The sequence below is a fragment of the Grampus griseus genome (genome assembly GCF_964374135.1).
Source record: "Grampus griseus genome assembly, chromosome: 16".
Taxonomy (NCBI): domain Eukaryota; kingdom Metazoa; phylum Chordata; class Mammalia; order Artiodactyla; family Delphinidae; genus Grampus; species Grampus griseus.
In genome coordinates, this window is record NC_139010.1 from 5,001,549 (window position 1) to 5,025,997 (window position 24,449).

Sequence of the window (24,449 nt, forward strand, 5' to 3'; positions counted from 1 at the left end):
TTATAGCGTTCTCTGGCTAAGCCAGTAGAGGAAATACGCTGCAAAAGCAAGAACCTCAGTACCCAAACAGGATTATAGTTACTCATTCCTATTTAAGAAGAGTTTATATATACTATTGACTTTGTGCCAGGCACTGTTTTAGGGGCTTTATAATCGTTAACGCACTTCACCCTCACGATAACCCTAAGAGCCCACTGGGAAATGCATCCTGGGTATTCTGAAAGGGGGGGGCACAGTGTATTTGGCTGGCAGATTAAATGATGCTGTCCTGTCGCAACAGAGATAAACAGCTAAGCGGGAGGAACACAAGGGTGCCCAGAAATCTGTGTCAGTTTCCTGTGGCTGCTGTACCCATTACCACAAGCTTGCGGCTTAAGACAACAAATGTATTCTCTCGCAATTCTGGAGGAAGGAAGTCCGGAGTCAGTTTCACTGGACCAAAGCCGAGGTGTGGCCGGGACTACCCTCCCCAGAGGCTCTAAGGGAGAATCCATTCCCTCCCTCTTGCGGGTTTTGGTAGCTGCTGCCAGTTCCTGGCTCCTGGGCACGTCGATCTCCCCTCCATCTTCATATCACCTCCTCTTCCGTGAGTCAAACCTCCCTCTGCCTCCCTCTTACAAGGACATTTGTGATAGCATTTAGGACCCACCCGGGTAATTCAGGATGATCTGGTCATCTCAAGATCCTGAACTACATACACAAAGGCATTTTTCTCCAAATAAGGTAACATTTACAAGTTCCAGAGACTGTATCTTTGGCCCAGATATCTCTGGGAGGCCATTTTTCAGCCTATCACAAAATCATCTGGCGAATAGTAGCTCCACACCCAGCAAACACACACACAACCTCCCAAATTTGAGCAGGACTCGCCCGTGAAACTTAACCTTCTGTCTGTGGCTTCATCAGAGTCCCAGGGACACAGATTTCAGCGCACTGCGCGGGGCTCCCCGCACTGGCCGGGAGTGGACTCCGTGCAGCTATGACGACTCCCTCACGACACGGAAAGAATGCCATTCTAGCTCCTTCCCGTATTTCCCAGAAATCACCTTGCTTGGACTCATTTGGCAGGGAAACACCCAGGCGAACACCTGCTCTAGAGCTGAGCCTTCTCCATCCATCTATGGCCTTCATTTCAATTCAAGGTCAGAAACTCCCTCATTTATGTTCTGCAGGCAGATAGAACCACTTGTCTTTCTCACAGCACGTGCTTCCGGTGCTGACTTTACACCTGGCTGCATCTTACCTTTCCTGCCTTCGTATTCCCTTCGCTGATTTTTAAACCCACTTTTTAAAAAAACTGCATTTTATTGTGTTGTGTGAATTTTTATAAAGCAGCCTTAAACCGTTTTTTTAAACACAGGTGGTAAATAAATCGTACCAGTCCATTTAAAATACATAGATGTGTGACCAGGCATATGTCTGTACAAGAGTGTGTCTTCTGCCCTAGGGGGCGTGTTTCTACTCTTCCTTCCACAGCTGGGCGACAGAAGTTCAACCTCCACGTCTTATACTGGGCTCCTTCCAATTCGAGGTCCGAGCACACTGCAAGTGCTTCCGGCAGGGTGCTTGAGCTGGTGTAAATTACTGATCAATGGTCATTTAGGGTGTGTCTTGATAGCTTGTTGAGAAAAGTCACATAGTGTATGACCCCAGGGGAAATGAGTCGAATTTATCGTCCCTAGTATTTCTGCCAGGAAGGCAGATGGGCATCGGCCAGAGAGGACCAGCGCCCAGTGGGGAGTACTCCTGGCGATGGCCTGGCCGGGGACACACAGCAACTGCAGGTGGAGTCTGGTTAGCAAGCACCTTCCTCGTTCTCCAAACTCACCTCCATCTAGATTCCTGAGGCGTCCATGCACAGGGACACACCAGATGAATAGGCGCTATTACCAGCCTGCCCTTCAACCTCAAGTCCCCGTGGCTTCCCTATCATTGTGCTGGACTTAGGAATTTCAGAGCTCTCTTGCCTCTAACACAAATGATGTCCTAGAGGTCATCTTAAGTGGTTTCCTCTCTCGCCCTTTCTCCCTGAGCCCACCCTGGCATCTCATCACCCTGAGGGCAGCAGAGAGAGAATGAAAGGTAAGCTGCTCTCTTCCCTAAGTCCCAGAACAAAGTCCTAACCTCTCTTCTCTGATACCCCGTGCCCTTGTGAGAGACTTGGGAAATGCTCCCAGGTCGTATGGTAACTGTGGCTTTAACCACGTCTTTTCTAATGCAAGTACTCCTCCCACCAAAATCGGCCTTCCCAGTAACCATGGTTTCTGTGTTCCTGGGGCCCCACTGGTCACTGACTTCCATTAGTGCTTCTGTCTTGGAGATGGGATGGAGAGCAGAGAGAGGGGGTCTTTGAGTTTCTGCCTGAGGTTGACAGTGCATAATTCTCTCATCCTCTTGTCCTCCCCTCTCACAGGGACCTGCCTCTCTGGGGCTATAACTCTTCCTAAACTACTAATCACTTCATGCTTTTATTCTGCTAATCTTGCTTTGTTCGTGTATTTAACAAGGGTTGTGCTCAACATTCAGTAGATGCTAAGCTTCCTTGTGAGAGTTCTTCAGAAAGTCAGGAGAACCAGGTTGGAAGCTGGGTCTCTAGGGACCTGTCCTCAGTTAACTGGTGGCCAGAGGAGTGAGGTGGAAAATCACGCATCCTTATCACAGTTGATTAGAACAAAGGCATCAGGCAGGCTGTTGACACCCTCTCCAAAGCCCACACTAGGTGGTCTGGAGGCCCACGCGCTCCCACAGCCTTTTCACCCATGACACTGACCCAGCAGGTGTCAGCCGTTCTTCAGGTGTAACCTCCAGGTGTCACCTTCCAACCGAAGTTCTACCAGCTCCGTACAGAATGGGCTCAGATACATCTCCCTGAACTGCAAGTACAATCCATGAAGACAAGAGGACTGGACGTGCTTGGGCTTTTGACAATCGCTAAGTTTTCCTTGGGCAGAGAGATGAGACTCCACTGAGAACTCGCCTCCAGTGAAGTGATGTTGGTTGCTGTAGGGTCTTTGGGTCACACATGCACTTGGCGTATGTTTATCATCACAGGCTCTGAAAGAAATCAGGCCTGTGCATGTAGACGTCAGACCACGATCCAGTAGAAAGCACTACACGACAAATCATTAAATAATACGGCACTGTGATGAAGGTGAAGGGGCTGCACCAGGCAGTCTCCTGAGATTTCACGTTATTCCAGCACCTGCTTGCGCCTTAAGCGTAAAGCACAAAGTGCGTCTGAGAACTCCAGCTCCGCCGTTATTTGGCCACGGTCCTAGGCAAATCGCTTAACCCATTTAAATTAGAGAAAGGAAAGTGTTTTATGTTAGCACACGGCACTGCACGTAAAAGTTTTTGGAGATTTCGTTTAAGCCATTGCATCCGCCTTCTCACTCTTGGCCTCTTGAGGGACTCATTCAACCTCCAAAGCCAGCTCAGATGGCTCCACCAATATCCCCAAGTAGCCGTGGAGTCTCCTTCTGGCACTCAGTGGCCCACGGTACCTCCCCCGTCACAGGACTCAACATCCCGTGCTAAGCTGTTTGTGGAAGTGGAGGACTGGCCAGAGGCTCTTCACGGTGTCATCTGTTCTGGGCGCCTGGATCAACGTGATCCCGATAACTGCTAAATAACAACGCTAGCTGAAGGAGTAACATCACCCTAGGTTACAGAGGCATGAAAGCAAGGAGTCAGCTTGGCTAACCGACTATGAATTCCCCTGGGGACATAAGGGGAACAGTATCGTTTGTGAATTGCAAGGCTTAAATTAGCAACAATTCTGAGTTCACTGCACATATGCCTAGGAAGCTAGAGGTGTTTTCCTTAACAACTACGGATGTCGCCTTACAGAGTAGTTCACAATTTCGGCAGCTTTCGTCCGGTAATGCTGGACTGCCTTATCGTCTACGTTTCTCTGCTGGTCACCGAGTAGCAAGACAGACCCACCCTGAACTTACAAGAATGACTTATGCCAGGTAGCAAAAAAGGAAACCAGCTGAATTTATTTTCTAGTCACCTGTGGCACCTTTGTAGAAGGGTATATTCGAAAACACTTTATGATTTGGGAAACTTCAATATTCCTTGCCAAGCTGTACTTACAGTATTTAAAGTGTACTACACTTAGAGTAAGAGAAGGTTTGGGGTGAGTTATATATATTTCAGATGGAGCGCTGACCACCCACAGTGGTTTATGTGTACCTGCCACTTCACTGCAGGAGCCAGGAATGTGTCAGCCCAGCCGGAAGGGAAGGGCCCCTTGCTCGCCTTGATTCATTCCACTTCTGACTCTGACAGGCTATCCCACCGTGATGAGACAAAGGCCCAGAAACTCACAGGCCCTAGGAGTCACTGCGGGTCCGCAGACGCAGGGAACGCGAGCATTCTGAATCAGAGCGCTCCCCCAGACAGAGCCAGCCCTGCAAGCTTCGCCTGGGGCAGGCCAGGCAATTCTTCAGTGCTGCAGGGACAGCCCTCCAAGAGCGGCAGTGTTGGTGCTGGGCTCACTTAAGGCAGCATTTCTGGAACTCTGTGCGGAATGATGGTCGGAGGACTCGTGTCAAGGCGCAGGGCCGGGGGCAGAAGGCTGGGTGGGGTGAGATTCTGCACCACGTTTCCAGTGACGCCTGCGCCACGGACTACATCTTGAACTCTAGATCTCAACTAGATCCACATTAGACTCACGGGGTCGGGGGGACTTTTAGAACCGTACAGGCACCCAGGCCTCACTCCTTACTAATTAAATCTGAATGATGCTATAGGGGCCGGAGCGGGGAGTGGGGTGGGCGCGAGGGGGGCACAAGGGGAAGTCTTGATCCGGGCTCGATACTGTTCTAAAAGCTCCCCCAAGTGATTCTCTTGTTCTCAAGGTTCAGAACAGCTGAGCTCAGGTTCACCTCATTGTTAAGCAGGGGCCCAGCCTCGAAGGAAGAGGTTCCAGTAGACAACCAGACTTCACCTGGTTTTGCCACTTTAAATTTTCCCCACCGAGGACTTCCCTGGTGGCGCAGTGGTTAAGAATCCGCCTGCCAATGCAGGGGACACAGGTTCGAGCCCTGGTCCGGGAAGATCCCACATGCCGCGGAGCGACGAAGCCCGGGCGCCACAACTACTGAGCCTGCGCTCTAGAGCCCGCAAGCCACAGCTACTGAGCCCGCGTGCCGCAACTATTGAAGCCCACGCGCCTAGAGTCCCCAGCAGGAGAAGCCACCGCAATGAGAAGCCCACACACCGCAAGGAAGAGCAGCCCCCGCCCTCCGCAACTAGAGAAAGCCCGCACGCAGCAACAAAGACCCAACACGGCCAAAAATCAATAAATAAAATGAATTTTCCGCACCGAACAGTCCCGCCACTCGCTGAAGGCAGTTTCCTGCCACCCCTCATTTTAACGGTGACTTTCAACACAGCAAATGCGCGGGAAGGCTTTTCCTTCTCTGCCTATCACCCCAATCCCTGACATGGGGTTGTGCACATGACAGGCTGTCAACATGCTGCTTCACGATGGTGAGTTCTACGTCCTCTCTCTGACCCCAAAGAGGTGCTAATAAGCAACTACTGCACCAAAGGAGAGAAGAGAAGAGAAGCGAGGGGCCCAGAGTATTCAGTGACTGAACAGCCCTGAGACGGAACTGTCAGCCGCAGTCTACTGATAAAACAACTCCAGGAACGAGCTAAGAGAGGAATAAAGCTTCTTTCAGATTCTTAATGGCAAGAAAACAAACTGCAATTTTCTTTCAGCAGTTGATCGGATTCAACGCATTCAAGTTGATGATTCTTAATTCAGACCAAAATAATATCAATACACAACCACAGACAGTTTAGCATTTTATCCTCACTTGTAACCTACAAAGCGTAAAGTGTGCACGAAAGATTTTAATAAATATAGTAAGGCTTAAGGTGACGACCGTTTTGAGTGGAAGAGTTTGCTTTCTCACATAGTAGCTGACATTCAGAATCTTTAAAACCTGAAACGTTCACCGCCTTACCATGAGAGACACAAAACACAGCTTGCTCCAGTTCTTTCCCCCCGGTTTGAAGTATCTTTGTACTATCTTCCTTCCTCCCACATCTGATGGACAAACGATGATACAAAAATTTCTGACAGGTTAAGAGAATGCAGTTCTCTTGATTGGTGTGACCTGAAATGTTTACTGCTTCAGGGAAAAGCTTTTACTGAGTCACTGGACCATGAGTAATGCAGCTGACAAATAAATACAGCTCAACCCAGTGGCTTCGGAGCTCAGCAAACAGCAAGAAGGGCTGTCGAACACACCGAGGAAGGGCAGCAGGGAAGTGTTCGCTCTCTTACACTGTAAACTGGAGGCAAACCCTACCTGTGAGAAAGCCGCCAGCTACACACGGGTCCTCTCATCTCGCACAAAATACCCGAGCAGGTCTTCTCCAGGGACCCTCTCATCATGCTCTCAGTACAAATCCTTGGCCGCAGGGCCTCAGGGCCAGGCTGTGAGGAGATTGCTGAACGCCTCCAGGTCACCTCAGTAGAAAGCGGCCCCCGAAATGGCCCGAGGCCCCGCGCCCAGGCAGATCTCCCTGCCTGCAAACTAAACGGGCAGCACAGGTCCCACTGGCCCGGGGGGGATGCCCGCAGCGGGGGAGGAGAGGAGAAGCACACGCTGACAGTCGCCTCCCTCCTGGGTCCTTTAGATGGACTCCAGGATCCAGTCGGCGCTGCAGAGCGGGGAGACAGGCGGTGAGGGGTCCCTCGGGGGGCTTCGCTCCCTCCTGTCGTGCAGGGGGCTCTGCTCCTGGAAATAGCCCTCCTCTTCGTCGAAGAAGCCGTTCTCCAGAGCGTAAGTGCAGTCTGAGCTCGACGCAGCCTGGCACGCTCCCTTGTACTCCTGGATGGACTCGTAGAGGCTGTATAGCTGGCAGAGCAAGGACATGTCCAGCTGTCGGAGGCCAACCTTGAGGGAAGGGGCAGGCAGGTAAAAACGACAAGTCAGCACTGCAGTGTCACCTCAGCTGTACCCTCAGCCAGCCATGTGCTCGCGCCTGCACATTCCATCCACGCGGCAAACGACGCAGAGCATCACCTGAACGTTTCGGATTTCCAGTTCTGAGAAAACCTTAATTAGGTGATGCCCACGCCTCAGACGTTACTCAACATGTCAGGGAAGGGCCACACCCGCAGGGCGGCGGGGGGCCCCGGCACGCCCTGTGGTGCAACAGCTCTGCACATTCTGCAAGCCCCAGCTGGCTTCACATTGGACGGCAAGACTCAAGGGTGTCATTTCCTCTTGCCACGATCAGATTCAGAGAAGACCCACGTGTGCCTGCCCTGCTACGGCCGTCTCTCCTCCCTGGGCCAACAGTCTCCTTGCCACCGCCAGTGGCTCACCAGTCAGTGTCACACACTGCCCCCTGGAGCGCTCACCCTCCAACCAGCTCCGTCTCCAGGCTCACAAGTGGTCAGACTCCCTCTCCTCTGGACAAGAGGACACCTCCTCCCGAGATGGCTGTGGGATCACTCGCCACAGCGGCCACCGAATCAGCCTAGTGAGACCCGGGACCTCTCCAGATTCTCCTGGGAACTATTTCCACAAGTGATGACAGAACTAAGAACATTTAAAAGTCACGTATTTGTTTACCCTCAGGTTCCTCCCTTCCCCGCGGCCCATCCCAGGGAAGAGAGCACAGTCAGGACAGGCGACGGATGCAACGTTTCCATCAATCCCAAAGGGAGAAGGGTTAATTCACCTAGAAATGCAGCCTTGACCAACGCATCTCCACTTTCCTGTGCATGAGAACCACTTGGGGATCTTGCTAAGCCTGCGGGTTCTGACTCGGGCCCCAGGCCTGAGGCCACTGGTGACGGGAACACTGAGCAGTGCTGCCGGGTGGCAAACCTCACGGAGTCTCGAGGGGAGACACTCTAAACAAGATGCCAGATTTATCATCTCTATGCCTCACCTGATGACAAAATGGAATACTTCCTCTTAATCTATTGGGAGGATCAAATGAAATATCAGCCATTTAAATAAACAGGAGTCAAATGCCTCCTGTGTATCAAGCGCTAGGCTAAAGGGGTCGCGATGCCCAGGGAACAGTCCACAGAAAACCGCAGGGAGTATCAGAGGAGTTAGTCTTTAATATTACCCAGCAGTGAGATTTTCTGCACAAGGGAAGCTAGGGCCCAGGAAGGAGCGGTCACCTGGTGACAAGACTGGGCGATAAACTCCAGGTCACTCTTCACACCGTCAACCACGCCCAGTCACCAGCCCTCTCTCCAGTACAGCCGAACAGACCACAGAAACGGAGCCCCTCGCACCGCCTTTGCATTATAGCCAGGACGTTCAAAGGAAGACCCAGACGGAGATGCGGGTCCTGTTCTTTCTGGAGCGTTTCCCTTTATTCTAGAATTCCTTCTACCTAGAACTCCTAAAGAAGCTGTTCCCAGGAAGAGACCTCGCCACAAGCCGGGGGCGTGGCCTCCAGGCCCAGCTCCGGCACTTTCCATGGCTTTGTTGAGGCCCTTGCCCTCAACCTGTCAATAAACGGAGGCTTCGGGCCAGATAATCTGTGGCTACGCAAACACTGGGGCTCTGTGTCCTAAACCACCGCTCCTTAGTCCTCAACGAATGGCGAGCGCCTGGGAGAAGGCTTTCCTGAAGGACAGACGTGCCCCAAGGCATCCTACTCTCCAAAGCACACCTTGAACAGGGAAGGCAAACCAAGAGGTGACCGGCGGCCACAATGTCCCACTGTCGGGTCAAGACACCACCACTATTCCTAATGAGTATGTGTGCGCGCGCGCGCACAATATACGTGTGTATGTCGGAAGAGTGAGTCCCTGACATTTGTGTTCTAAAAATTATGCAGATGATCCTGAAGTCCAGTTCTAGTGAAGAACCAGGGTTCTTGACGGGAGTATCCGTCTGCCTCTCCCGGGCCACGTGTAGGCACTGTCCTGGGCGCCCGGAACCGCAGGCCGGCAGGGGGCGCGGCGCCGTATCCGGGGCGCGGCGCTGCATCCAGGGCGCGGCGCGGCCCCGGGCGCCCGCCCGCCGGCCCGGTCCAAGCTGCGAGAGCACCGCAGACCAACTGTTCAGCTCCTGAAATGAGCGGCAGCTGCTGCCACCCTTGTTTCCCTCTTCACTGTTCTTTTCCACTCTGCTGGCCTGCAGGGTTTCAGCTTGGAAAGGAATGGCAGGGACCTCGGGGCTCCGGCCAGGGCAGCGCCCGCGTGCCGCCTCATTCCTCCGCCCGCTGAGCCCTGATCCGGCCCGGGGTGTGCGTGGCGTCGCCGGGGCGGCCACACTGGATGCACGCTCTCCCCGTCAGCCTGCTTTGTGGGAAGCAGTGGTAACTGCAGACTCTCAAGGAGGAAAGGCCCTCCCGTGTCTTACTTCAAACCCCAACAAGGAGGACCCTGCAAACCAGCTAGTTCATTTCAAACCGATGTAATTATTCTTTATACCAAGTCAAACTCTGCGAGCCCTTAGATGCTATGTGTCGCCGCTGCACATACAAATTTAGTTACTCTCTTTCTTAACCACCTTTTAAATATTTGAGGATAATCTCTTTCCACCACCTTCACCCCCTAAACCATTTGCCTTCTCCGAGCTAATATCCTCAGTCCTTCCACTATTCGTGATGACTCTGTTCTATTAACCATCTAGTTCTTTCCTCTGGCCTTTCCAAAGCCTCCTCCACGGTATCCGGATCTGAATACAACAACCAAGCCACAAGGTTCAGACTTGACAAATTCACACGGCCCTACCTTCTCTAGGATTTTATACAGGGGACATAAACTTTAATAAAGGAAGTCATCACACCTTCCAGAGAGCACACCAGTATTTGCTCTGAAAGTCATAGCAAACATTCATCCAGAATCCTGGAGATGCTTCTACTGGGTCACTCTGATACCAGTAGGGTTGGGGGAATCCCAAAACTGTTAAGGGAAAAAGAAGTACCAGGGAGTGACATGCTACTGGCCCAGGTCTGTCACCCTGCTGGGCCACTGGAATGCAGTGGGCACAGGTGAAGGCAGAAGACTAGGCTCCACGGCTCTACAACCCCTGACAGGCTGCAGCGGCCCCGACCTCCCACGATGCCGTGCTACCCGCGAAGCGAGGTTCCAGGCTGTTCTCTTTAGGTGCCAAGGTTCTCCAAGGCATTCCCAGGCCTACGTGGGAGACGCACTAGGCTGGGAGTCGGATCATGACCTGGACCTTTCTGCACCGCGGCGGCTGGAGATTCACAAAGCTGCCTTGTCATCGGGCAGAACGCTGGCCTAGAAACCAAGTCTGCCCAGCCTAGGAATACAGCGCAGCCCTGTACACGCCTGTTACACAGGCCGGCGGATGCCAAGCGTTTGGACTAACTGAGCAGGATTGCAGGGATTTAAAAACAACACACGTGCACGCACACGCCCACACCCCACCCAGCTTCTCGGGGCCTCCTTCTTCGGGTGCTAGGTTCCACTTCCTCTGATTCACCAGCAATCCTCCAGATTAGCTAGGAGGACATGGGGCAAGTAAACAGGAAGCTAGGAACAACCTAGCTTCCTAGCCAGGACCCCCCCTCTCCCCCAGCTGCGCCTGTTTAGACATTTTCACTTGAATTTTCTAGATGTAAATTGAAAATCCCTAGGCAGCATCCCCTGATCTGGTCTGAAACTCTGCTCCCCTGCGCCTCATGCACTGTTCAGGCTGAGGCCCCTTCACCCCGAGTGTCCCCTGGCTGTCTCCAGTTACATCTGTTGAAGCCCAGCCCCAGGGTCTCCTCCACTCTTCAGACCCGGATGGGCTCAGCCACCAGCGCTCCTTGCTTTCCCTTGCCTCCTCTGCCTGTCTCATGGCATTTATCACTCCCTACCTTATGCTGTGGGTACACACACGGTCTTCCTTCTCCTACTGTAGGAGGAGCTCAGATGGCAGGGACCCATCTGCCCTTTGGGTCCCTCAGCACCCAGCGCAGAACCCTGCAGAGGAAACTCGGATACTGGTTGCCTGAGGGAAAGCGCCTCGCTGTGGAGACCTCGGTGCCCTCCCAGAGGACGCCTGGCAGCGTCCTGGCAGTGGGTCGCACTAAGATCCGCAGGCCCCTGGCTCCAAACCAAGGTCCCCCTGAGGAAAGCCACAGACCACGTGGCTCTCGCCACGTCATCAAAAAAGCACTCACCTCTTGCCTGACAGGAGAAGGCACAAAACCAAGATTCCTTCCTGAGCGCTCGTTACAGAGCCAGCCATCTGCAGCTGGAAGACAAACTCATGACAGGCCAGAAAGCAGGCTCTCAACACTGGCGCCAAGAGAACTCAACTGCCATTATGTTCTAGGACATGATGAAATCACCCATGAACAAGAACTTCTCATCCTTCCCGAAGAAAGTGAGGCGGCGGGGGGGGGGGGGGGGGGCGGGGCTAGGCAGGGGAACATGCCCTCAGCAAGCCCACTAACCCTCGCCACTGTCCCCACCCTGCGAGCAGAAGCCTGTCACCTTACGGACGTGTTCCCACGGGTCCCTAAAGGACAGCTGCTCTCCTCATTCACAGCTGGATTCAGAAAATGCAGCTCTTATTTGAAAGTGCAGTTGAAAAATTCAGACAGGCTCAGTTTAGAAAAACACAGAATTCTAAGACCCTGCCATTTGCAGCCCCTTGGTCTACACCTCTGAGACAATTCAGAACAGGCCACTCGTTTCCATCTCTTTAAACTGCTAGCGTGATTCCTTCCTCTCCCAGGTCAGGCTTCCTGCCTCCTTCCTGAACTTCTCCCACGAGCAGAGCTCCCTGCACGCTGCCTGCTGCACGCACAGGTGCTCACCAACCCGTGGCATCTCCAACGACCGGGCCGGATAATCCTGAACAACCCTCGCTCGCGACGGTTTCAAGAGTTCACAGTGGGCTGGCCCCATGCATACACCTCAGACAGGGTGGTGGCTCCCAGCTGGGTCTGGGGTCACCCAGCCTCTGGATATCTTTGGAGGGTGGTGTTGAGGAGGAAGTTCTTCCTGACTTTCAGATTATAATAGAAACATTACCATTAGGGTACAAGGCCTAGAAGATGCAAGAAGACTTTCATGGGAGATTTATGTTGATTGAAAACAAAGCATCATGAAAAATTTTAGGATTTTCTCAGAAGTCAAAAATACATTTAAGAAAAAGAGTCTGTTTTATTGAAGTAACTAAAAACAAAATTTGGGGTAATTCACTGGTGCAACTTCTTCCCAAACACAGCAGTGAGTAGAAAACAAGACAAACATACAAGGAAATGGCCTTATTTGTACCCAGCTCCGTATAGGAGCCTGGGCCCAGGGGAGGGGGAAGCACATCTGGTGCCAGTGTGGGCAATGAGCCCCTCCCCTGGTAGTCCTCTCTCTGCTATCGCTGTGATTCCTCAACCTAAGATGAAAACTACCCCGCCTCACATGGGGCGAGGGATGCACAGATGCAAAGTTAAGCTACAGAATCGGGAACTACGGTACAGGGGGCCCCAAAATATGGGGACAGACGCGGAAAAAGTCTGTCGGGTAAAAGTTTAGTTCGGAACATAACGGATGATAGGAACTTGACTTAAGAAATTATATTATAGTCATACAATAAAAACCAGGCAGTCATTTAAAAGACAGAGCAGCTCTCTAAGCACTAGAGTAGGACACTGACCAACACACACCATTTGGCACGAAAGTTCAAGGTACAGAATAGTATGTTTAGTAGGATCTCACTTTATACATCTATGCACACACATGTGCAAGCTTCTGACTAGAAGAGAAAATGTCCGTTAGCAGAATTTACTTCTGGAAAGTGGGACTGGATGTTCACCGCCTTCTGTACTGCTTAATTTTTTTTTCCAACAAGCACGTTACTCCTAATTTTAAAAACTAGTAATAATAGGGCTGCATGCTTGTAAAACCTTTCTGGAGGACTCACTGGCAATGTCTATCAAAAGCCTTAAAACATAACTTTTTTTTTTTTTTTTTGGCTGTGTTGGGTCTTCGTTGCTGCACACGGGCTTTCTCTAGTTGGGGCGAGCGGGGTCTACTCTTTGTCGTGGTGCGCGGGCTTCTCATTGCGGTGGCTTCTCTTGCTGCGGAGCACGGTCTCTAGGCGCGCGGGCCCAGTAGTTGTGGCTCGCGGGCTCAGTAGTTGTGGCTCACGGGCTCTAGAGCACAGGCTCAGTAGTTGTGGCACATAGGCTTAGTTGCTCCGCAGCACGTGGGATCTTCCTGGACCAGGGCTCGAGCCCGTGTCCCCCGCATTGGCAGGCAGATTCTTAACCACTGCGCCACCAGGGAAGTCCCTCACGTAACTTTTAACCAGCTAACCAGTTCATTTCTGGGGACCGTGGAGTAGAAAATCTCAGCTGTACACAAATAGGTAATCCTCATCCTTGTTCTGTGAGGTAGGTGTGGATTCTGTTACGATGAGGAAACTGAAGCCCTGAAAGATGCAGGCCCTTCACTAAGAGCAGGGGGCTGCAAGCAGGTGGCAGGACTCCAGCGACCATGCCGGACCCTCAGCTTCCCCGCCTGCACAGACGACACGGGGAGACGCCGCCATGTCAGCCGCGGTGCGGCAAGCTGCTGTGCCTTCTATTTGGGGCTTTTCTGAATTTTCCAGATTTTCTACTGTGAATACGTATTAATTCATAACGAGAGAACTTTCAAAGTTATCTTTTGAAAACGTAATGAATGAGTAAGCATATCCAATGAACAGCTTGTAAATTTATTTTAGACAAGACTTGGTAAATGCCCCCAATTTAATGGGAGTGTCTAGTGTGCACCCACAGGACTGGAATGCAATAAAGCAGTAACTAATGGACCATAATCTGGTTTCTGAATAAAGGATGTGTTGACAGAAGGACGCTGACCTGCATACTGTTTAGAAAAGGAAAGTCAAAGAGAACAGCTTCATCGGTGTTGATCTAATAGAGAAAAAGCTATGAACTCAGCAGCCGGAGCTGGACAGAGCTGCCCCTGCAGGACCCCGAGCTCCCCGGCATGCTGTGATCCTGGGCTCCCTAAGCAGGCTTCCATCCGTCACACGGCTCCTCCCCAGGGGGATGCACATCAGTCAGCCTCGTCTCCTGTTAACACTGTGGCCCCACTGAGCTGAGGACTGTCTCGGAAGAGCCCCGGTGACTCAGAGTCAGCAAACAGACCAGGTGTATGGCCTCGCCAGGGATTAGGCCAGACCCAAAGCTCGGCCCACCTCTACACTCTCCCGTGAACTCCTCGACCAGGAAGGGCAGTTTGAGTGGAGTTTTCTGCTTACACCAGAAGGCATCCGCACAGATGGATGGAGCCCATTCTGCAACTCAGCAGTTCTCATGAAGACGTCCTTGCTCATCTCTAACCTAAAGTAATGATAGTACCAATGAAGCCCATTTCCTCTCGTTGTGTCCTAGGTGAAGATGAAGAAAAGCGATCAACTGTTGTCTTTAAGAAACGTCTTTGTACATTCCTTAACTTTCCCGATTACAAAAATAAAATATTCTAACTATTAAAAAGTCAACGGGGGCTTCCCTGGCGGCGCAGTGGTTGAGAGTCCGCCTGCCGATGCAGGGGACACGGGTTCGTGCCCCGGTCCGGGAAGATCCCACATGCCGCGGAGCGGCTGGGCCCGTGAGCCATGGCCACTGGGCCTGCGCGTCCGGAGCCTGTGCTCCGCAACAGGAGAGGCCACAGCAGTGAGAGGCCCGCGTACCGCAAAAAAAAAAAAAAAAAAAAAGTCAACGGCTCATAATTATACAAAGAGTCTTCCGTAATTTCATGCTCTAAAGCAGCAATCTTCAAATGTTTTGGTCTTGGGACCCCTTTATACTCTTAAAATTATCGAGGGTCCCCAAGATCTCTTGTTTATGTGGGTTATACGTATCAGTAGTTACCTTATTGGAAATTGAAACTGAGAAACTTTAATATTAATCCATTCAAAACACTATACCCATTGTTAATATAAATAACATTTTTATAAATGAGATTTTGTACATCTTTTTAATCTCTGGCTTATCTGCTCTGTACTTGATCCTTGTAACATGCTTTTTTTGGTTGAAATAAACCTGGCCTCATCCTTAAGGTGGCTCCAGTGTGGACAATGAGCTTTTCATACTGTTTCATTAAAACCCACCAGTCTCGCACTCTTAATGGACCTTTTAACCACGTGTCAAGCGTTGGTTATGTGAAACATGTGGAAAAATGATTCACTGAATTATTTAGCTCCTCGAAATATTGATACATTTTCTTAGGTACTATTTTGGAAAATCACATTTGTCAATGTGACCACCACATAATTACGGACCCCCGAAAGGATCTGGGAACCCCTAGATGTCCTCAGACCATAATTTAAGAACCACTGTTCTTAACATATCCACTTTTAGCTGTTTAGCATATGTCCCTCAAGACACCATGCATACACACATGTATACATGTGCTGTTTTGTAACTTAACTTTTCCATACCTTGAACACCTATGTTTATTTACATAGTTACCACATTCTTTTCAACAACTATACAGTATTCTATCACTGTTATATATTATTACTATAGAATACTACTATATATCACTGCAAAAGGTATTCTTGTACAAGTACTGTTATTCCCTTGTGTGACTATTTCTGTAAGATAAATTTATGAAAATGAAATTGCAGGGGAGAAGGCAGAGAAGGGGAATGGGATGCCTTCCTTCCAGTCCTTCCCCAATCCTGGGGCCACAAACAGCAGACCATTCATCAAGGATTTGTGTCCAAGGCCTGAAAGTTCATTACTCAAGATGATGAATGCAAACGTGTATGCAGTTGAGGCTAAAAATCAGGTGGGACTAGAGGAAAAAACACGACTTACTAATGACACGTTGGAACTCAACACACATTTGAAGGTTAGCTTGCATTTTGTCATTTTCTTGAATGATATCCAACTAATTGAAATTGCCTCTCTGCAAGAGCAGATGCAGTTAAGGAAGAGCATCTGAAGCTAAAAATCAGAAAACCAAGTTCTTGGACAATACACAGAAAACTTTGTGTCAGCACCTAGTGTTTTTTAGAAAACTGACGTAAGAAGCAAGAGAAAGAGGTTGGTGCCCATTCTGTTTTATGGTGCTTATTTCCCAGAACCCACACCATCACTATGATCAGTCTTTTCAATCTTTGCTAATCTTTTAGGTAAAACATGATACCTTATTGTTTTAATTTGCATACCTGTGGTTATAAGGGATTTTAAACACCTTGCCGTTCTCTTTACCTGCATGAACTTGGCTATTTTATTGCCAATCTTAAGTACAGCTGACAACCTAAGAATACACCAAACACCCTCCTTCCAAGTTTCTAGTCTCCATATGTATTTTGGTAATCTTCCTCAGCCCCGCCTCCCCAGGCTGGGACAGGCCTCGCATCCCACAGACGTTACCCCTCCCCTAGAGAGCAGAGATCAGAGGACACACACCCCCTCCACTTCTCCAGTCAAGGACAGCACCTCCCTCCCCGAATACTTGAAGACAGGATTCTCTGACCTGCAAAACGAGGCCAGCCCACGGCTCCTTAGGGCCCATCACGGAAGTGAACAGAGAGCGCTCATGAAAACTGAGGCCACCTCTCTTAAACAATTTCTGCAGCTCCGCAAGGAAGGCTAAGGGTTTGTCTCTTGGGGGAGAATGAACATCTCTGTCATGTCTGTGGGGGAATGAGCCACAGGAAAGAAGGAGCAGCCTTTGTGAGCCCTGCCTACTTATCACTTGGAAACATCTGGAGAATGTGGGCAAGGAGTGAGGTGAACAGGAGGCCAGGGCTCTGGAGAACAGCACTGGGCAAGAGGGGGCAAACGTCTGACCTGGCCAGTCTCAGGGCTGGTTTCCTGCTCAGGGACTCTGTGATCTGTCCATAAGGTTTCTTATCCAGTATCGTGAAAAATTTAGCTTCTCAAATTGGGTTCTGAAGTCCCTGTAGTGCTGAGGCAGGCATTGCAGGAGCAAAACTGCGCAGCTTCTGACCGCTGCTGGGTGGGAGAAACTGCCTGAGGACTGTGGCCCTCTCTGAACGTCCTTGCCCACCTTGCCTCGAAGATCTACAGCAACGTCAGGCCCGGGCCCAGAGCGGGAGACACTGATGGTTGCAGGGTGCAGAAAGGCCTGGGCACTGGCTCTGTAAACAAAGAGGTACCCAAAGTGCCAACAACTGGGGCACTTTTAGAGCCACACTTAACAGATGAATGACTTTAACCAAAAGGGGGAGAAAAAGCAGAAGGGCAGCGCTATTCATGAGAGACTTCTGAGTTAGGGAAAATGTGAATTTAGAGTCTCTACAGGGAGGTACAGTAATAGATAAAAGATGAAAGTGGAACAAAAACATATCTTTCAATCCTTTACATCTTCAAATCTTAAGAATATAAGTATAGGGCTTTCCTGGCGGCGCAGTGGTTGAGAGTCCGTCTGCCGATGCAGGGGACGCGGGTTCGTGCCCCGGGAGGATCCCACATGCCGCGGAGCGGCTGGGCCCGTGAGCCATGGCCGCTGAGCCTGCGCGTCCGGAGCCTTTGTTCCACAACGGGAGAGACCACAACAGCGAGAGAGGCCCGCGTACCGCAAAAAACAAAACAAAACAAAACAAAGACTATAAGTATGATGTCACTTAGAGATAACCTTGAAAGGGAATGAAACCAGGCCAATGACCCCATAGACACAAGTCTGCTGTCATATAGACTTTTAGCTTTTGCTTTTATTGGGTGGATACCGGGATGGAGACAGGTATTACACAGGGTAAGAATGGCCTAAAATCTTTAAGAACTATTGTAGACAGCCAAATTTCTGATGAACCAAGTCCAAGAATAGCAAACTTACACCCTTCTTCCTTTTCTGCTCCCAGCCCTTTGCATTAAGTGGATCTGTAAGCAGGTATAGCTGTGCAAGGGTCCTCGGGGGCACTAAGCACACTGCATTAGGGAGGACCTGCCCCCGTGCCCACGTTATTTTATGACAGAGCAAATGTCTTCTATAGGCACCACAATGACCCATAAAAACATGAGGGGAAAAGAATTATACTACTATTGCCAACTGGATCCTTTATGGCATTTAATCTCATTTTCCCAATAAGGGACCTGTAGCCTAAAATAATGAAGAGGCTTGCCCAAGTTATATCACATAATTGGATAACAGGATCCAAGCTCTCGATGCCCGGCTCATGCGCTTCCCAGCTCTCAAAGAGCTTGCTAAAAATGCAGATTCTGCCTCTCCCCCACTCTGATTCTGTTGGTATAGGAAGGGGCCCAGGAATCTGCATTTTTAGCGAGCACCACAGGGGACTCTGGGGCTGCTGGTCCATTTGGGGAACACCAAGATACGCCATACTGGTGAGAAGACCAGTGGAAACACAAAGACAATACTAAAGGCCAGCGGCCATCCCCAGTCGCCTCTGCCCAAGGTCGACCAAGAACGCTGCACTGGGAGCTAATGCTCTTACCTCAGATGGCATTTCACAGGCCTGGCTCGAGACTGGACCTCCAACCAGAAACCCATTTAAAGACTCAAACCTGCTCTCTGAGACGCTAGTTTCGTGTGTAGGACGAGGACTGAACGCTGCGGGGATCTGGACTACTCAAGCTCATGCCTGTCTCCTAGAATACAGTTCACTGCACAAGCTCGTCAGGCCTTTAGCTGTTGTCTCAACTGAAATGCGGGAAAGATAAGCCTTGCTGCTCTCAGGAATCAATCCTTTTTCTCAGATTAAATTCTTCACCCAAACCACTGCAGCTCTGGAACTCGAAAGTTCTGCGCGGGTGACTTCCCACTCACGCACAAGTGGGTGACCAAAGTAACTGCTGGACAGTTTGAAGAAAAAAAGAAAAAAAATGAGGCCAAGAGTCTTCAAAGCTACTAGAACGTGCTGCTGGTTTGAGGAGTGGAACCCAAGAAGACACAGACTCCGTGTCTCCGAGGACAGACACGGCCATCTCCCAGCCCCACGGCTGAGGCACTTGTTGTGTCTCTCCGCTTCCGTGGGACGCTTTTGAGGACCTAAGCTTGATGCGCTAACCCCACAGGGCTGCTGGCCAGTGGTCTCTGAAGAACCCTGCAGGGAAAGGCGTGTGCCAGGTCCCTGGGGACCCTGAGAATCGCCTGTGTCCTTCAACCACACGCAAGGATTTGAAACGCCAACCAAGATCTTCTGAGCCAAGCTAGCCTGTCAGCGTGGCAGATAAAAATCTTTGAAACTATGGGGGCCTTGAGGGCAAAGTATTCTTATCCAGAAAAAGGTCTGCGGTAGACCTTTGGCTGTCCAAAGGCTGTCCAACAGCTGCCCCCTGCTCCATTTCTGCAAATTGTTCTTTCTTTGAGGGATGCCCAACCCCGAACCCCATCCACATGGTCATACCATCATAGTAAAATACCATCCTGCCCTCGGTCACTGATAGCTGGCCCAGGCTGGCCAGACCCCACCAAGCTGGACACACTGGCATCCTTCCACACAGTATTTTCAAAGTGGCAGTAAGAAGCATGGCTGAGGGACTTCCCTGGTGGTGCAGTAGACAAGACTCTGCACTCCCAGTGCAGGGGGCCTGGGTTCAATCCCTGGACGGGGAACAAGATTCCAGCATGCATGCCACAACTAAGAGTTTGCATGCCACAACTAAGGAGCCCATGTGCCACAACTAAGGAGCCGGCGAGCTGCAACTAAGGAGCCTGCGTGCCACAACTAAGGAGCCGGCGAGCCACAACTAAGGAGCCCTGTATCTGCAACTAAGACCCGGCGCAACCAAATAAGTAAATAAATATTTTTAAAAACGAAGCATGGCTGAACCTGGGAGTGTGGACACTTTCGGCAGCCACATTCCAAAATGTAGGGGAAAAATTTTTTACATAAAAAGGAGGGGAAAGGAGAATACAGTGGCCTTCCTAGGTTCCCCATCAACCCTGGTTCTAGTCTGTCTCTGTACACATGCAGCCCTACAAGGTTCTCCTTTTGCAAGAGTTGGTTCAAACTGAGTCTCTATTACTAATACAGAGTCTTCAGACATGAAAAAATGACAAGTGGTCTAAACTACAGCAATCATATTGCTGCAAAGAGGCCCACCTCTACCAGATGTTATAAGCTTCTTAACACCTAGATACTTCCTATTCACCTCTGTGTCCTCCACAACACTTTATAACTAGCAGACACCTGGTCAACATCTGTTGAATATGATCCAAAACTATTCTCTGATGTTGGAAAACAAACAAACAAACAACAATCTCAGCTTCTTGTTTTAAAGGACTTTTTCAGGTCTAAAGAGCAAGAAGCATCTGTGTGACCCTCGCAGCTCTCCAAACGAGCTCGCTAGGGGAGGGGAAGGGAAGTCACAGGAGCACAGAACTTCAGAGTTACCCTGTTGTGAGGACAGGAAACCAGCACTCTCAGAGCAGAGCAGGGCGTCGCCAGTCATGGGACAGAACCTCTGCCCACACGGGCGCCCCTGGACACCAGCTTCCCCAGGTTCTGCCCTCACCGTGCATCAATCAGTTATCTCCAGGCCAGACTCTGCCAGCCTCCAGCTCCACATTCTGAAATGTTTAACATACTCTTCCGCTGATGTAATGGCAAACCACCTTCCCCCATAAGCAGCCACTCCTCCTGACCCCCCAGTGCTGTGATGAACCCCACTTTCCCCATGATGGATTATCAAGGTTATTACTGCCATATAATGGCACACTATGGAGTGAGGGAAGACATTATAGGATACATTGACCTAGAAAATATTTGTAATATGTGCCCCCCAAAAGTACTAAAATGCAGTGATTAAACAGGGTCTTGGGGCCGGACACATTTGGTTGAGTTTGTCCGCCTTAGGTGAGTTACTTAAATTCTGAGTCATATTTTTTAAACTAGACACTTTCAGTACCTCTCTTGTGGAAAAGTTATAAAATTCAAATAAGACGATGTAAGGAAAGCATTTACCTTGTGCCTATCGGGAGATACACCCAGATATTAACAGTGACTATCTCCAGGTGCTAGGACTGTAATTTTTCGTTGTTTTGCTTAGCTGTACTTTCCATTAAAACACTTAAGTCATCTCTGGTTCCTCAGCATCACTGTCCCTGACTCCTAACATTGTATCAGCAATTCCTGCAGATTCTGTTTCAGAGAAGTAGTCCCCATTTGATTCTTGTTTCCCATTCCCGGGTCCCCATGCTGCTGGAGGCTCTCACCTGCCCCGACCATACCTCTAGCGTCTGCCAGGCCCAGCTCTCCCTCCTCAGCACCCTGCTATCACATCAACGCTTCCAAGCCAGCTCTCCGGCTCAACCCCTTCCTTTGCTACTGGAGGCTTTCCGCAACCCACCTGGCCCCGGCCCCCGGCCCCTCGCAGCTGCAATGTCCACTCCTGCGTTATTCCAATGGGAGCGCCCTTCGGGCTGGCTGTGCTGCTAGAGTCCTATCACCCTCTCTCTTCTTAAAATCAGCCACCTTCTGATGCCTTCCGCACTACTGCTGCTGGAAGCTAGCCCTCTTTCTGCGCTGGCACAGGACTGTTTCAAAAGGAACTAATTTCATTCTGCCAGGACTTCTGGTTAGGTCCCTTGACACAGATCTGACCTCAGGCCTTCAGAGTCAATAGATCAACACAAACTACTAGGCAGATAATTCAGGCACGAACTCTCCGTTCTGATCTTGCAAGGCCCCCCAGTGGGAGCCTCAGTTTGAGGTGACCACTCAGACCCCACCGCCCTAGGTTAGTAAATCTCAAAAAGCCAAAAAACCAGAGTACTTCGAAAGACCTCGTGACGTTTCTTGGAAGGGACCTGTCAAGGCCTGTAGCCATATTTTGTCTTGTTCTCAGCTAAATATCAGACAGACCTAAGATGGCTGTTTACTTTCCTTGTGCTTCAGATAGTTAGGCTTTGAGAGAGCTCTGGTCCAAGGCATAATGAGAAGGCTGTGGCTATACTTCAGTTGCACCAGGAGGGACCTGGAAAAACACTTTCGGGAAGGGCATGTTTACTCCCACTTGGGAGTGTGTGAGACTCCAAAGCACTTTCACAAAGCAGAGAGAGCTTCACAACAGGAAAAAACCTCTCTGAGGTTTTCCTGTCTCTGTTCTGGTAACTTAACCAGGATGGGTCTTCCTATTCCACCCCCGTATTTATGCTGCATCCAAGTTCAGGCTGTAAACATACTCGGTGTACATTTATCTAATTAAAACACAGCTTACCAGCTGTGCAATGCTGGTGTCGATTAATGTTTATTAATAAATTTAGAACAGTTGGCTTGGAATTTAAGTCATTCTGTAAGAAGCTTAGAAAAATCTTTTCGTAGAGAACTGGAAATCACTTCAGTGGCAGCCACGGGGCGGGGGGAAGACAATGTCTAATTGATTAAAAGGTGTTAAGGCTGTTTTTCTAGATTTAATTCTTAGTTTTCAGAACAGATATGCTCCTGAAAAAATTCATAAATTGAATTTTTCTAAAGAATATCTTAATGCACTCGACGCATATTTAAAGGATTCCTATTATAATTTTTTGGTAAATTTATTCTTGGGGAAAAAGCAGTTTTCATATATCAAATTTCCTTAATAAAGTATTTACCTGTGCCAGGAGAGGGGAAAAACCTGCACTAGGTAAAAGGAATGGGCAAATTCTAAAAAGAGAGAGGGTGGCCAGGGGACGGTGCTCAGGGGCCCTGCGGGAGGGTTAGAAGGAGGAAGTTCTTCTGTTCTCTTCTAGGCTGGCCTAAGCCTGGAGAAGGCTGGAGAAAGGCTCCCTGCCACCCAAATCCCTGTCCTTGAGTTGCTTCTGGCGTCACCCTAAGTCGTGCGTCCTGGTCCACAAACACCTAACATACTTCCCAACGACTGCGAAAAACTAAGCCCCATTGTTTGGAGCCCGGACACAACCTGAAGAACCTGCACGGGCTTCACCCTGACGGCGAGGATGCCACCGCCCCACTCCTCCCGAGCGGGCTCGGGGTGTCGCCGTACCGCGCGGACACGGTCAGGTCGAGCGGTGGCTTTCACGGCCATCTGTGGGCCGGAGCCGCTCCGCCGTAATCCAATTCTGCACGCGCCGCCTCGGGCGCGGGGGAGGGGCGAGGGCTGTTCCCATCTGCCGTCTACACTCGCAAGGACAAAAAGCTGTTCCTCTTCAGGGCAGAAGAACACAATCGCACACAGCTCTGAAGCCCTCGCGCGCAGCGATGGCCGCTCCCCGACCCGGGGGTTCTGCTGCCCTCTGGGGAAGGGTGACCAGCCGCCCCCGGCCCTAGGCCAAGCGCCAGCCCCACGCCGCGCCTCCCGGGTCTCTAAGCCAGCTGGGGCCGGACTAGGGGAGCCCGGTCTCCAAAAAGCTGCCTTTTGAGAGGGGTGCCCTCCCAGGGCGAGGGTCCAATCGCGGGCACAGAGCGGACAGCGTCCCTCTTTCGGTGCCGGCGCTTGGGTTAAAAGAGCCGGAGACAGGCGGGTGTCGCGGGGACTTCCGGCGAACTTTCCCGGGACAGCGTGCCGGGAGGGGAAGGACCCCCGCCCCAGCCCGCGGACCTCCCTTACCATCTCCTTGCGCAGCAGGGCCAGCGCGGCGTCCAGATTAGGAGGCTTGGCGGGCAGCGCCGCGGCCCGCGCCCCGCCGCCGCCAGCGCCCCCGCGGCTCAGCTCGTCCTGGATGCGCGACTTCTGCGCGTACAGCCGCTCCAGGTGCCTCCAGCCCCCCGACGCGCCGCCGCCCGACGCCGAGTGCAGCAGCCCGCTCAGGCTCTTGGGCAGCGGGGGCAGCCCGTCCACCCGCAGCCCGCGCACCGAGCCGGTTGCCCCGGGCCCGCTCATTCCGCCCGGCCAGACCGCTAGCACTCAAGTCCTGCGCCTCCGCCGCCGCCGCCGCCGCCTGGGGCCCAGGCTCCGCGGCCCGCCCCCTTTCCGGCGGCGCCCCGCCCACTTCCCCTCCCCGCCGCGCTGCCCCCGCCCCTCTCTGCGTCCCCGCCCCGCGCCCTCGCCCCCTTGGCGCCCCACCTCCCGGGCTCTCCTACGGCCCCGCCCACTTAGCGCCCACCCGACCTCCGGCGCTTCGGCGCTCACCCCCGCGTTCCCGGTTCACCGTGGACCACTACCCCGTACCCCCCGCGCCCACCCCCACCGCTGCGCCCATCCCCGGCGCAACCTTGAGAACCTCTCGAGACTCCCGCCTCACCCCCGCGCCCTCCTCGCGCGATCGAGCCCTGCCCGGGCTGCCCCACTCCCGGCGAGGTGGGTTCCGCGACCAGCCCCCAAAGCTGCTTGTAAGTACTGATGGGGGAGGGTCACCTCAGACGCCACCCGACGAGGCGGGCTAGTGCGGGGAGTCGGGGTACAGAGGCTCCCCCTCGGGGCGGGCAGGACGTCGGGGAGGTTTGGCCGTGCTGGTGATCCCACCGGCGGTCACCGTCCCCGGAGGCCAGGATCCACCTGGCGGCGTCCGCGCTGACCGAGGTGGGAGGAGGCGGGGCTCTGGAGGCACTAGTTCGCTCCGGGGCGCGCTGGCCTTCTCAGTAAATGGCAATGTCCAGCCG

At 51.6% G+C, this 24,449-nt stretch overlaps 1 protein-coding gene across 2 annotated transcripts; it reads right to left on the minus strand.

Annotated features, from left to right (window-relative positions):
* Positions 1 to 5,866: 5,866 nt before the first annotated feature.
* FAM89A (family with sequence similarity 89 member A) lies at positions 5,867 to 24,330 on the minus strand. Of its 2 annotated transcripts, none has more exons than XM_082674120.1 (2): positions 23,458 to 23,753; positions 5,867 to 6,920 (listed from the first exon to the last, which is right to left on the minus strand). In XM_082674120.1, exons 1-2 carry the CDS (start codon positions 23,728 to 23,730, stop codon positions 6,657 to 6,659), a joined length of 537 nt encoding a protein of 178 aa, XP_082530246.1. In that variant the 5' UTR covers positions 23,731 to 23,753; the 3' UTR covers positions 5,867 to 6,656. The 2 variants fall into 2 exon arrangements, 1 of the variants encoding a protein (XP_082530246.1); XR_014297907.1 differs by lacking the exon at positions 23,458 to 23,753 and adding an exon at positions 24,205 to 24,330 and having other exon boundaries at positions 6,813 to 6,920.
* Positions 24,331 to 24,449: the final 119 nt, after the last annotated feature.

Bases quoted from the DNA above. Each gene is read 5' to 3' on its own strand.
- FAM89A (XM_082674120.1), bottom strand. From the start codon at position 23,730: ATGAGCGGGCCCGGGGCAACCGGCTCGGTGCGCGGGCTGCGGGTGGAC. The intron at 6,921-23,457 runs GTAAGGGAGGTC...CCTTCCCTCAAG, and splicing joins CCCTGCTGCGCAAGGAGATG to GTTGGCCTCCGACAGCTGGA.